Source organism: Bos grunniens, chromosome 3 (assembly GCF_055505025.1).
Source record: "Bos grunniens cultivar Pamir isolate PY7600 chromosome 3, Bosgru_T2T1.0, whole genome shotgun sequence".
NCBI classification, from domain to species: domain Eukaryota; kingdom Metazoa; phylum Chordata; class Mammalia; order Artiodactyla; family Bovidae; genus Bos; species Bos grunniens.
The window spans coordinates 109,569,814-109,584,716 of NC_141167.1; the positions used below are offsets into that span (position 1 = coordinate 109,569,814).

The 14,903-nt window shown below is 42.3% G+C and overlaps 1 protein-coding gene across 1 annotated transcript; it reads right to left on the reverse strand.

The window, feature by feature from the left end:
* Positions 1-1,299: 1,299 nt before the first annotated feature.
* Positions 1,300-1,609, reverse strand: SMIM42 (small integral membrane protein 42). The gene has a single exon (XM_086393504.1). It carries the CDS (start codon positions 1,607-1,609, stop codon positions 1,397-1,399), a length of 213 nt encoding a protein of 70 aa, XP_086249630.1. The 3' UTR covers positions 1,300-1,396.
* Positions 1,610-14,903: the final 13,294 nt, after the last annotated feature.

The following is a 14,903-nucleotide window of genomic DNA, read 5'->3' on the forward strand; positions in this document are numbered from 1 at the left end:
TGTAGGCTCTCCTATCCCGAGCTCCCAGGTCTGGAGCCTGATACACGTCAAGAGCTTAGTAACCCTCTGCTGGATGAATAAAGGCATTGCGGGATAGGAGAGAAAGATCTGGAGGCAGTGAGGAGTGGAGAGGATCTTTCTGCCAACTCTGAGGCATGACTGACCTTTCGCGGACTGTCCCTGCCCCAAAAAGAGGTGCGTAAGAACCCCACGCACCTCATTTCCCACTCCACTCCATCCTACCTCACCCCCCACCTACTTCCCAAGCAGGCAAGGTGGACTAAGAAAAAGTTTGACAGTCGTCTTGAAGGGAAGGTTCGCCGCCTCCATATAGGGTCCGCTTTACCAGAGGGGAGAGGGATACGGCTTCCTTGGCCATGAGGCCTTAGGTCCTCTTGTGGGCCACCTGTAATCAGTCTCTGCTGAAGCTGGTCAACCCCCAAAACACACACCACCACTGCCAGGCACTGGAGGAAGCAGGTGTGAGGGAGGCGCATGTGGGCTCCCCTTGGGTCTGATAGCATAGTGACCTCTCCTCAGCAACGAGTGAGCAAGCTCCTTCATTTCTATGGGTTAAAGTGAAAGGGAATGAATGACCCATGGTTTGAGATCCAAAGTACACAACCCAGAAAGCGGGGGTTGTGTACTCAAGCCTAATTTTCTGAGGGTTTGGATTTTTAAAACATTGTGCTTTAATTTATATTTCATTTGCAAAGGAAGTTAATGTGTTCCAAATTCAGAAAAGATTCTTAAAAATCAAACAAAAGTATGGCTTTAGAATATGCTATTTTAAAAATTTGCCAACCCACAAAGTTGGAGGATGGGGAAGAAAAGAGATAAAGCACTTGGTGCTTCAAATTGTTTTTTTTTGAGAGGAAATAATCTTTATTCCCAGAATTAGGTGAGGAGGAGGGAGAATTTTACCTAGAATTCAGGGTAGGTGAGCCTTTCAAGGATCTTCTGGAACTGAGCTTCCACTATGGCTTTATTGTAGAGTTTGAGATGCTATGAGTTTCCAATAATTTCAATATCCCAGAGACACATATCCAATTTTAAAAATTTGGGCTTTGTAAGTGATTGTTAATCTTCCATTTTTCCTTTTCATCTGTTAATGCAAAAATCAAAAGCCATTTATAATTTCAGTCTGGAAAGATCCACGGAGAGAAGACATTTAAACTCAGGAGTTGGAGAACACAAAGAGCAGCAGAATGAATGTGAATTATAGCAGAAGTGGGTCATAGAGGAGGCGGCCAAGGGGAGCATCTGGCAGGGGGGATGCAGTGCCCGAAGCAGTTCTTCTTTCCCATGCTCTACCTTTAAGACAGCTTCTAAGTGGTCCGCCTCTTGGCCTCCAGGTCTTCACCTCAGTGGAGTCTCCACCAAGAACCATAGGTCTTCAAGCCAGCAGTGTCGCCTCCTTTCTTTGGTCCGGTTCTCTGTTTTGGTTGCCTTTGTCTCTGGTTACCTTCCAGACTAGGATAAGTAATGTGACCAGAGTCATCAGGAGTGCAAAGAAGAAGAGGACTTTGACCAGGTAAGCAGGATCAGATAAGGTTGTGGTTAGTGTATGCTTGTCCCATAAGAAGGCTGGAAGCTGTGGGGAAGACATAGGTTTCTCAAAGACAGCTGAGATATGTGGTAGAAACAGACTGCCCACACGACCAAGAAAACATGAGGAGAATTGGTCTTGCCCTTTGTAAGAGCTTAGGAACGAGTGTCAAACGGTTGAACTTGTTGCTCACATGGGGCCATTTTCCTTTCGATGTAACTGAACAGGCAGATCAGTTTGCTCAGCAAGGTTGAACAACTGCTTTCAAAGCAAGCACAGAACTGACATGTAGTTCAGCTGGCAAGACTTCTGAGTGGTAGGCGGGGCTTCTGAGGCTTTGTGATGTCACTTGAGGATAAGGTGAGGGTCTGACTGAAGGTTCCTGTCCAGAACGCTTTGTTCTCTGGGCACCACCTCCCTTCATGTCTGGCCTCCAGAGTGAAATGGGAGCTCCCTAAGTGCCTGTGAAGTTGCCCCTTCAATCCTCTTTTATTTAAAAAGTTTTCATTTTGAAATTATTTTAGATACATAGGGATTTACGAAGATAATACAGGGAGGTTCCATGTGTCTTTCACCCAGTGTTCCCCAGGGTCCCCCAGTGGCTAATCTTGCGTAACTATTGTACAAAATCAAAACCAGTAAATGGACTTAGAAACCAATGTGTGCCTATAGTATATGTGTGCATATAGTATATGTATAGGCATTTTACCATGCAAGTAGATTCAACCCTGAAATCAAGATACAGAATGATTCTATCATCATGGAGATCCACTGGTGTTCATATTGTCAGTTGGAGATAAGTGTAGAAAACTCACCTCCCTTTAAGTCCCTTTACCACCTCCATTTACAATATAATTTTATTAAATATTTCTTCTACATTCTTTGAAATTAACATTTAGATAGTGTTATACTTTTCACTTTAATTTTCAAAAGTAATTTAGAAAACACAAGAGGAAAAGGAAACTATTATTTTTACCCAAATTACTCCTTTTGGATAATTGACTCAACTTGGGTAATTTATATTGTTTGGTCTTCAAGTTCATTTGTTCATTGATTCTTTTCCTCCTTCCCTTCCATTCTGCTGTTAAGCTTATCCATTGAGTTTTTAATTTTGGCGATTATATTTTCTAGTTCTAAAATCTCCATTTGGTTCTTCTTTATATCTTCAGTTATTTCACTGAGATTTTCTATTTTAAAATTGTTTGTTGAGATATTTTTGTGATTCTTCAAAATCCTTGTCAGATTATTTCAATATCTGCATCATGTTGGTTTGGGCCTCTGCCAATTGTCTTTTAAAATTTAAGATGAGATTTTCTTGGTTCTTGGTATGATTTATGATCTTGGTTGCCTGCTGGACGTTTTTGGTGTAATGAGACTCCGGATTGTGTTTAAATCTTCTGTTTTAGCAGGGTTCCTCTGACATCATGCTAGTTGTGGGTAAGGGGCATCACCTCACGAACACTGGGCAGGAATGAATGTCCAGGTTCTCCACTCAGACCCGTTTGTTCACCCAGAGGAGAGGGGAGAGGTCACTCCTTATTGCAGGGTGGATGTGGGATTTCACACTGGCCAGGCGGCCTCCTCTGACACCCTGGCAGAAAGGGGGAGGGGTGTCTTATTACTTCCTAAGGGGGAGCTCACTACCTCTGGGCAGGAATGAAAGCCCAGGCTCCCCACTCTCCTCTGATACTGCTCTGAGGAGGGATGGGGTGTGGGGAAGGGTACCTCATTATGGCCGGAGCCTAGGGTCTCCACCTCCCTGTAGGGTTGGAGATGGGACCATGATTTTTTTCCATGGTGTTTGGCTGGAGTAAGGCAGTGAGTGTCCAAAGGTTTTCTGTCTTGCTGAATTGCGTTTTTCCTTGTCCTTTGGCAAGCAGGCTTTGCTTGGGACTTCATTTTTACAGTGCCTGTTGACATTTCCAGGTTGTTTTCTAGCATCCAGTCCAAGATATATACGAGGCAAGAAAACCCAGGAACTCTTGTTATGTCAATCTTTGGGTTCCAAGAGCCCTCGCCAGTCTGCCACCTTCTTCCCACCTTTCAGATCTTCCTACGTTGGTTTTATGTAAAGTGTCCAGGATTTCCAGCTGTGCTTAGCAGGAAGAATAGGGAGAATTGAATTTACTCCAAGTGCATCTACCCTATCCTGGTCTAGAACCTCTTGATGCTTATACCAAGATTCAGGCAGGTGATGGTAGAATGGGTACCAAAGGATGTGGAGGGCAAAGACAAAGGCTGGAGTCCAACCCTGGCACCTTCCAGCGTGGGTGACCTTGGTTAGAGCACTTACTCTTTCTCACCCTCCATTTTCTCATTGGAAATGAAATTATAGTGATAATAACAAATTTACAGGTTTTTATGGGATTGCAATGAGCTGACAAATGCATAATAACTTTTCAAACCATAAAATTTCATACAGATGGAAGTTATTTTAAATATGAACTAGGAAGGAAGGGAAGTGAGGAAGGAGGTGTTTAGAGAATGTAAGGCAGTTAAAATTTTCTCAAGTTCATTATCTCAACTCCTATAAACTTGAAAAGATCTATATATGAATTATCCCCCTTCCCCCAAGATATCTATGTCGATCACTTGGAACATGTGAATGCTACTGTATATGGCAAAAGATGTGATTTAATTAAGGATACTGAGAGGAATTTATACTGGATTATCCAAGTGGAAAGACAGAGCAGAGAAAGAAGCAGACACAAGCCTAGGAACAAACCGAGAAAAGACAAGGGATGCATTCTCATCTAGGGCCTCTGGAGGGAGCACGGTATTGACAATACCTTGATTTCAGCCTTATAGCCTCCAGAACTGTGAGAGAATAACTTTCTGTTGTTTTAAGTTTGTGGTAATTTATTACAACAACTCCAGGAAACTAAGACAGGAACCTTACGGGTCATCTACTCCAATGCCTTCATCTAATAGGTGAGGAAAATGAGGCATGATAAAGGAAAGTGACCAAAGTCACACAGAATCTGCCTGCGGATGTAGGAGATGCAAGACAGCGGGTTGGATCCCTGGGTCAGAAAGATATCCTGGAGTAGAAAATAACACCCCACTCGTATTCTTGCCTGGAAAATTCCATAGACAGAGGAGCCTGGAGGCCAGTTTGAGCTCCTTTCAGTAACTCCAGAGGAAATAGTCCATGGGGCTGCAAAGAGTCGGACGGGACTGAGCAACTGAGCAACTATAAACAAGGTCACACAGTTATTGGCACAATAAGGACTGGAATTCTGGTCTCTCTTCTCCTAGTCCACCACAGCTAGTGGCTTGTGTCTTTTTTAAAAGAAGTTAATCTTCTTTATTGAGGTATAATTCACGTACCATACAATTTACCCATTTAAAGTATATAGTTCATGGGTGTTCCCTGGTGGCCTAGTGGTTAGGATTCTGGGATTTCACTGCTCTGGCCTGGGTTCAACCCCTGGTTGGGGAACTGAGATACCACAAGTCGTGTGGCACAGCCAAAAAAAATAAACATACGGTTCAAATTTTTTTTTTTTTTGGTAGATTCATGGGATTGTTCAAACATCATCACAATTTGATTTGAGAATATTTTCATCCCTCCTGAAAGAAATTCTGTATCCATTAGCATTCTTGCCCATGTCTGTTATCCTTCCTTGATTCAGGTATATTGGTCTTATCTCCCCAATCAGACTAGATTTCTCCGTCTCTTATCTTTTATACTCTTTTCTCCTTCTCTAGGCTGATGCTTTTTTGGGGTTGTGGTTTGATTGCTGACACTAACTCACTTCAGATGAGGTGCTGAGGAGTCTTTGGCGAAGCTCTGGACCTGGCAGTTTCTTTTATGTTCCCCGGTTATGTTGCTGACTTGTAGGAAATGACCGATCAATTCATCATTCTCTGAACCGACAGCCAAAGATAAGCAGGTTGAATTGTCCTTCATGTATTTTTGGAGAGGTAGGCCCAGAAATGAGTCACAAAAGCCAGACAGTTTGAGCTCCTTCCAGGATTTCCAGGGGAAATTCCACTGTGTCACCCACTACAGTGTTGAGGAAGACTGGCCGGGCCACCATCTGATGACCTGAATGGTGACGTGTGGAAGCCTAAGGGGAAAAAAGAAGCAGAGTGTGGTATTGGGGAAACACTTTCTCCACATTCCTGATGTTTTCTCTCCTAGGACAGAAGCCTTTTACTGACACTCCTGGCATCTCTCTACTCAGCTTTCACTCCGTTTCTCCAGGTGCAGGGAGCAGCCACCTGGATCTGCTCCTTTCCATACATTTCAGAGAGGCACACCCCCACAAGTCAGAAATCTACAGTTTTCCATGGATAATTATGATGGGGTGGTGAGTCATCTAATTTTATTAATATAGGAGTTTCCTGGAGGCCTGCTGGTTAGAACTCCGTGTTTTCAATGCTGTTGCCCAGGTTCAGTCTCCCGTCAGGGAACTGAGATCTGAAAAGCCATGCAGCACAAGTAAAAAAAAAAAAAAACAGCTTCATGTTAGGAAGCCCACGGTGGCTGCACACCTAAGCCATATCTTCCAGTATGGTCTTTATCCGTTTTAAAGGTGAGCGTTGCCATCTGCCTCATTTTTCTGTCTCACTGGTCCAGAACTTGGGTGGAGAAGAGAGACCCTTTTATGTATACAGGTGGGGAAAAGGGAGGTGTTATGCACTGACCACTTAGATCCTAACACATGTGTCTTCCATGAATTCTGGAGGTCCTGAGCTGTGATGGTGAATTTTCTGTGTCAGCTTGACTAGGCTAAGGGATGCCTGTATGTGTGTGTGCATCTCAGTGGCTCAGTCATGTTTAACTCTTGGAGGCCCCATGGACTGTAGCCCACCAGGCCTCTGTCCATGGAATTTTTCAGACAAGAATACTGGAACAAGTCGCCATTTTCTATTCCAAGGGATCTTCCCAACCCAGGGATGAAACCGTGTCCCCTGTGGCACTTGCAGTCGGCTGGAGGATTCTTTAGGATGCCTAAAACTGGAAGTCATTCAGTTGTGTCCGACTCTTTGTGACCCCATGGACTGGAATTTTCCAGGCTAGAATACTGGAGTGGGTAGCCTTTCCCTTCTCCAAGGGATCTTCCCAACTCAGGGATCAAACCCAGGTCTCTTGCATTGTGGGCAGATTTTTTATCAGCTGAGCCATCCTGGAAGCCCATGAACACTGAAGTGGGTAGCCTATCCCTTCTCCAGGGAATCTTCCTGACTCAGGAATCGAACTGGGGTCTCCTGCATTGCAGGCAGATTCTTTACCAACTGAGCTATCAGGGAAGCCTCTTAGGATGCCTAGATAAAAGTAAACAATTTTTCTGAGGAAGTCTGTGAGGGTGTTTCCAGAAAAGATTAAGATTTGAATGGGTAGACTAAATAAAGAAGATTGCTGTCACCAATGCAGGTGGACGCATCCAAGCCACTGAGGGTCTGGAAAGAACAAAAAGGTGAAGGGAGAGAGAATTTACTCAGTTTAAGTTGGGGCATCAATCTTCACCTGTCTGTGGTCATCAGTGCTTCTAGTTCTCAGGTTTTTGGACTTGGGCTGCATGAAACCGCCAGCTTCCCTGGATTAAATCCATCCAGCTTGCAGATGGCAGATCAACAGACTTCTTGGCTTCTGTCATCCAGTGAACCAATTCCTATAGCACACGCACTCACACACACACAGACACACACACTCCTGCTGGTTCTGTTTCTCTGGACACCCCTGACTACTATATGAATCTTTTCACCTAGATGACGGTAACAGAATCTCAAGAGCTTCCCAGCTTCCAGAGCCTCTCCTACCCTGTTTACAGAGAGCATTTAGTTTAAATTTTTTATGCAGAGCATTTAGCTTAAATTTCTAATATGAAAGACAGGAAATTAAAGTCACTGAGCCTCTGTTAAGACACTATCCTTGGTGCTTTGATGTGTTATTTTATTTAAAACAATAACTCTGAGAGACAGTAATAGCAATAATTTATTGTATTATTTCTTTACGTAGCTTCTGGGCTAAGTGCTTTACCTGTATGATCTGGCTTCATCCTCTCAGGCAACTGAAGCGCAAAGAGATTGTGTAATTTACTCAAGGTCATGCAGAAATTAATTCCAGAACCAGGCATTTAAACAAAACAAAACAAAACAAAACAAAACCCCAACATAGTGTTTCTTTTTTTAAAATTCCAAGTCTCTTTCTATTGTAGTGCTGTTATTACATCTTTTAGAATCCTAGGGAAATTCTTACTTTATCTTGTATCGGTGTTAACGTGGGACTTGTAATATCCTCTGCTGATTACCTGCTCAATCAGCTCAGCCAGTGTTTAAGGAGGGAAACTTGATCCCAACATGCAACCTTGCACTCCCATATTCTTTTCTACCTGTGAAGAATCCTTCTTTCCACCTGCAACACCTCCTATTCTGTTCTTTTTTTTTTTTTTTTAGTTTTTTTTTTATGTTTATTTTGGTTTATTTGGCTGCCCTGGGTCTTAGTTGTGGCGTGTGGATACCCCCCTTTCTGTTCTTTAAGCTCACTCCTTTCAGGCCTTTGTGCAGAAGTCTTCATTGTTGGGAGTTGCAAAGCCTTACCAACCATCTTGATCACCTTAAATCAATATTCTCCCGGTCCTTTAAGTTTGTTAATTTCTTTGTTCATCAGTTCATTTATTTTCTCATTCCCCAATATTTATTGAGCATCTGTTTTGCAAAAGAGGCTAAGCCAGAAGCTCTGGGAGAAACAATGATCAGTCAGAAGTGAAATTTTGGGGAGCTTACATGACTGCATGTCGGGGGGCTTGTCAGGCTGAAGCGGTGACAAAACAATGGTCCTTCACTGGTGTAGGCACACTTAAAGGAATAAAGGAGAAACACAAATATGAATTGAGTGATACATTAAAATTTTTTGTCATTATCTCACTTAATGTCCAGGACCCACAAGGTTCCTTCCTCTATCTGTGTTCTGGATACAACCCTTTAAGACTAGGGGTTCTTGCTTTCCCTCTCTCTCTGAGTCTCTCTCCTTCTCCTATGTTTGTAATGTCTTTCTGATAGCTCTATCTCTTCAACGTATACATTTAAATATTATTATCTGTAATAATATTTTGAGCAACTACTGTGTGCCAGAAGTGATGAGCTGTGAAATGTCTCTTCAAAGATATTCCATCCTAATCCTCAGGAACATGTTGATATGTTCTCATACATGGTAAAAGGGGGTTTTTGAAGATATGATTAAGTTAAAGATTTTGAAATGGAGAAATTATCCTGAATTATCTGAGCAGGCCAGATGTAGTCAGCAGTATCCTTTTAGGAGTCAGACAGAAAGGCAATGTGACAAGAGAGGCAGAGAGAGAAGCAGAGGCCGGGGGGAGAAAGAGACAGAGACAGAGATTGGAAGACGCTACTTTGCTGGCTTTGAATATGGAGGAAGGGGCCACAAACCAAAGAATACAGGCAGCCTCTAGAAGTTAGAAAAGGCAAAGGAATAGATTTTTTTCCTAGAACCTTCAAAAGTAAAACAGTCTTGCCAAACATTTTAAGACTGCTGATCTCCAGAAGTTAAGATACTAAATTTGGGTACTCCCCCCGTGACACCCTGCCTCACTGCAGTCTGCAATTTGTGTACTTTTAAGGCATGAAGTTTGTAGTAATTTGTTACAGCAGCAATAGGAAACTAATATACCAAGGTAAGTCTCTCTTATCTTAAAAAGAAAGAAAGGAAGGAAAAACCCATTCTGAAATGTTGTGTTCTCTCTCCTTTGCATCAGAATTTCTTGAAAAGTGCTTATCACCACCTCCTTCCTCCCACACTTGCTTCTAACCCCACTTTGATCTGGTGTCCATCTCTATTACTGAATCATTTTTCTCCAGAGTCAATAACAATCTCTTCGTCCCAAATATATAAGCACTTTTGAAATTCTATCCTGATGTTTCAGAATTGACCAATTATTCTTTCATGAAACACTTTGCTCCACCTCGTTGTTGTTTTTTTAATTAAAAAATACTTATTTTTGGCTGTACTGGGTCTTTCTTGCTGCAAGAGAGCTTTCTCTAGTTGCAGTGCAAGGGGACTACTCTAGTTGTGGCATTTGGACTTCTCATTGCGGTGGCTCCTTTTGTTGCAGAGCATGGGCTTTAGGATGCTGGGCTTCAGTAGTTGTGGGGCATGGGCTTAGTTGCTCTGCAGTATGTGGAATCAAACACAGTTGCTGTTGTTGGTCAGTCGCTCAGTAGTGTCTGATTCTTTGTGACCCCATGGACTGTAGCATGCTAGGCTTCCCTGTCCTTCACCATCTTAAACTCATGTCCATTGAGTCAGTGATACCATCCAACCATCTCATCCTCTGTCATCCCCTTCTCCTCTTGCCTTCAATCTTTCTCAGCATCAGGGTCTTTTCCAGTGAGTTAGTTCTTTATATCAGGTAGTCAAAGTATTGGAGCTTCTGCTTCAGCATCAGTCCTTCTAATGAATATTCAGGATTGATCTCCTTTAGGATTAACTGGTTTGATCTCCTTGCAGTCCAAGGACTCTCAAGAGTCTTCTCCAATACCACAGTTCAAAGGCATCATTTCTTCAGTGCTCAGCATATATTATTGTCCAGTTCTCAAATCTGTATATGACTACTGGAAAAACTATAGCTTTGACTCTGTGGACCTTTGTAGGTAAAGTGATATCTCTGCTTTTCAGTATGCTGTCTAGGTTTGTAATAGCTTTTCTTCCAAGGAGCAAGCATCTTTTAATTTCATGGCTGCAGTCACCATCTACAGTGATTTTGGAGTTCAAGAAAATAAAGTCTGTCTCTGTTTCCATTGTTTCCCCATCTACCTGCCATGAAGTGATGGGACCAGATGCCATGATCTTAGTTTTTTGAGTGTTGAGTTTTAAGCCAGCTTTTTCACTCTTCTCTTTCACCTTCATCAAGAGGATCTTTAGTTCCTCTTCACTTCTTCATAAGGGTGGTGTCATTTCTATATTTGAGGTTATTGATACTTCTCCTGGCAATCTTGATTCCAGGTTGTGCTTCATCCAGCCTGGCATTTTGCATGATGTATTCTTCATATAAGTTAAATAAGCAGGGTGACAATATACAGCCTTGACATTCTCCAGTCCGTTGTTCCATGTCTGGTTCTAACTGTTGCTTCTTGACTTGCATACAGGTTTCTCAGGAGGCAGGTAAGGTGGTCTGGTATTCTCATCTCTTTAAGTAAGAATTTTCCACAGTTTGTTGTGATACACACAGTCAAAGGCTTTAGTGTAGTCAATGAAGCAGAAGTAGATGTTTTTGTGGAATTCTCTAGCTTTTTGTATGATTCAATGGATGTTGGCAATTTGCTCTCATTCCTCTGCCTTTTCTAAATCCTGCTTGAACATCTGGAAGCTCTCAGTCATGTACTGTTAAAGCCTAGCTTGGGTAATTTTGAGAATGACCTTTTCTTTTTTTATTTGTTTTTTATTTTATTTATTTATTTATTTATTTTTGAGAACGACATTTTCTAGCATGTGAAATGAGTGCAATTGTTCAGTAGTTTGAATATTCTTTGGCATTGCCCTTCTTTTGGATTGGAATGAAAACTGACCTTTTCCAGTCCTGTGGCCACTGCTGAGTTTTCCAAATTTGCTGACATATTGAGTGCAGCACTTTCACAGCATCATCTCCTAGCATTTGAAATAGCTCAGCTGGAATTCCATCACCTTCACTAGCTTTGTTCGAAATGATGCTTCCTAAGGCCCACTTGACTTCGCACTCCAGGATGTCTGGCTCTAGGTGAGTGATCACACCATCGTGGTTATCTTGGTCATGAAGATCTTTTTTGTATAGTTCTTCTATGTATTCTTGCCACTTTTTCTTAATATCTTCTGCTTCTGTTAGGTCGATACCATTTCTGTCCTTTATTGTGCCCATCTTTGCATGAAATGTTCCCTTGGTATGTCTAAGTTTCTTGAAGAGATTTCTAGTCTTTCCCATTGTATTGTTTTCCTCTATTTCTTTGCATTGATCACTTAGGAAGACTTTCTTTTCTCTCCTTGCTATTCTTTGGAACTCTGCATTCAGATGGGTATATCTTTCCTTTTCTTCTTTGTCTTTCACTTTTCTTCTTTTCAAACTACACACCAGGGATTAATTCCATGTCCCCAGCATTGGCAGGTGGATTCTTAACCACTGGACCACCAGGGAAGTCCAACTCCCCTTAGTTTTGGCAGTGTTAGTCGCTCAGTTGTGTCTGACTCTTTGTGACCCCATCAATTGCAGCCTGTCAGGCTACTCTGTCCATGGAATTCTCCAGGCAAGAAGACTGGGCTGAGTAGCCATTCTCTTCTCCAGGAGATCTTCCTGACCCAAGGATTGAACCAGTCTCCCACATTGCAGGCAAATTCATTACCATCTGAGCCACCATGAAAGCCCCAGTTTTGGTAGATGCCTACACAATCTTCCTCCTACTTTGGCTCCTCCTTAGTCTCTTTGCATCCAATTACCTTTGTGTATGCTTGGTATTTCCTCAGGGTCCACCCTCAGTTTTCTTATCTTCTGAAATCCTCTTTGAGTGTTCTCATCTATTCTCATAGTTTCAGTGACAACCTGTATGCCAGTGGTTCTCCAATTTGTGTTTTTACTCAGATCTCATTCCTTACTCCACACTCCTAAATGTAACTGCTCATTGTCTTGCTTAGTTGACTGTTCAACGGTAACACAAACATCTCAAACCCTCATATCCAAATTCATTTAAAACATCTTTCCTTTCAAGCCTACTTCTCCTCTATACTTAGTCTCTGAAATAAAATAAGAAATCTGGGAATCATGAGAGAATGCTTTTTCTCCCTGACTTTCTGCACTTATTATCAATATACTGTCAGTTCCACTTCAGAATCACATTTGCTCCTCTTTATAGTCATTGCTACTACCTTAGTTCAAACTTTTATTTCCTAGTCCTTATTCATTCTTTCCTGCATCACTGCAAGAGCTTCTTTTTAAAAGTGAAGCATAGTTGATTTACAATGTTCTCACTTCTAGTACTCTTATTCCCTTATAACTTATCCTATTCCATGTTAACAGAGTAATAAATATAAATACGTCAGACCACTTTACTCCTCGAAATCCATCATTTGGATCCCTGTTACCTTTAAGATAAAGTCCAAATGTCACCAATGTGGTATATAAACTCTTCATTCATGTTGTCTTTCCCTGCCTGTGTAGGTGTGTGTGCCCAGTCATGTCAAACTCTTTGCAACTTTATGGACTGTAGCCCACCAGGCTCCTCTGTCCATAGGATTTCCCAGGCAAGAATATTGGAGTGGGTTGCCATTTCCTTCTCCAGGGAATCTTCCCAACCCAGGGATTGAACCTATGTCTCCTGCATCTCCTGCATTCACAGGCAGATTCTTTACCACTAGAGCCACCTGAGAAGTCCCTTCCCTGCCTGTCTACCTAGTTTATTTTTCAAGTATGCTTTGCCATGAATCTTATACTCCTTTATGAAAGACAACTCATCAACCCCAAGTACTAGGTAAGAAGGTGGTGGAGGGTAGCAGTTCTGGACTCAAACTTCCTGATTTGTGTCTTGGCTTCATCACTTATTGGCTTCCTAGATGACACAATGGTAAAGAATCTGTCTGCCAATGCAGGAGGTGCAAGAGATGTAGGTTCAATCCCTGGGTTGGGAAGATCCCCTGGAGAAGGAAATGGCAACCCACTCCAGTATTCTTTCCTGGAAAGGGCAAGAGGAACCTGGCAGGCTGTCATCCATGAGGTTACATCATTTATTAAGTAAACTGTGATCTTGTTCAATATATTTACATCACCTTTCCATGCCTCATCCATAGCTTATACTTTAATTACTTCATCTATCAAGGAGCCTACTATCTATTTCAAAGAGTTGTTGTGACAATTTAATGAGGTAATACTTGTTGAACTCTTAAGGTGGTGTCCAACAGTGCTTAGCACGGGTTTTCTTATGTTATTTCTTGGCCTCTGTACTTGGTGTGTATCCTGCATCACTTCCCTCCCTTTTCCTGCTTGGTTAATTTCTACTTTAAGGCTAAACCAGTGTTATTTCTATTGGGAAGCTTTCCCTGATTTCTACCACCTCCAGGCCATAGATGCAAAACTGTATCATAGTTCTTAGTGCTGAAATTGGTTTTCTTCTTACTAGATTGTAATTTGAGAGCAGGAATTGTGTCTTTACTGTAGTATACCCAGAAACAAGCATATAAATACTGCTCCACATATATTTGTTGGATAAATGGGTGAGTGTGATATTCTGGATAAATTCATATTTTAGTTAATCCAGGAACTTGGTGCTTCAGGCAAAATGCTGCCCCCATTTTAAAAGAGAGAGTAGACAATTCAGGGAGTGGGACAGTAAGAGGATCTTTTGTCTGGAACTGACTTCCTAAAAAACGAGATCATATTTCATGTCAGGGTTCTGAAAGCCAAGGGGCATTTTCCCATAGGTAGCGGCACAACTTTTTCTTTCTGCTCCATTGCAGAGGCATGGACAGGAAGGGAAAGGGGAGAGGGAAGGAATGGCTTGTGCTCTTGAGAACTCTAGGGTCCGAGCATAGGTATAAGCTTATTTTGGGAATTTGTTTATCCTTCATCCTATTGCCAGTAGCCTGAAGGGCCCTGGTAGGACACACTGAAAAGCTCCCTCAGCTCTTCTAGGTCAGTTAAAAATGTTTTGCATGAAGGAATGTTGCATCGAGACCATAGTGTAGTCATAGGAGAAACCATCGTTTCTTTCCACCACAGACAAATAGTGGGAAGGGAGCTCCTACTGGGCAGACTCAAACTTCTAAACAACTGGGAAGGGAATTCTGGGCATGTAAGGAATGGAGTCAAAAGTGTAGGGTAACACCCCACCCTTGACTACCTCACAATTTCCTATTTTACAAACATTGCTGATGCTTATATAGCTGGTCGAGCGAATAAAACTAATTTATAAAAGTGCAGATTTTAATACAGCACTTTAGATGTTTCAGAGATGTTCCAGCAACACAACTTGATATACAAAGTAGGCGTAGAGCACAGCAGCTCTCAGGGAGGTAGAAGCAGCAGGGATGGAGGCATTGTAGCAGGACCCAGGCTCTTTATTTTCTATTTTTAAAACTTGTTATTTTGGCTGCACTGGGTCTTCATTGTGGTGTGTGGGCTTCTCATTGTGGTGGCTCCTCTTGTTGTGTAGCTTGAGCTCCACAGAGTGTGGGCTCAATGAGGGCTTAGTTGCTTTCTGGCATGTGGGATCCTAGTTCCCTGACCAGGGATAGAATCTGCATCCCCCACATTGGAAGGTGGCTTCTTAACCATGGGGCATGGAGAGGGAAATGGCATCCCACTCCAGTATTCTTGCCTGGAAAATTCCTTGGACAGAAGGCCTGGTGGGCTACAGTCCATGGGATCCC

Coding starts and splice junctions, on each gene's coding strand:
- SMIM42 (XM_086393504.1), bottom strand. CDS start 1,609: ATGTCTTCCCCACAGCTTCCAGCCTTCTTATGGGACAAGCATACACTA.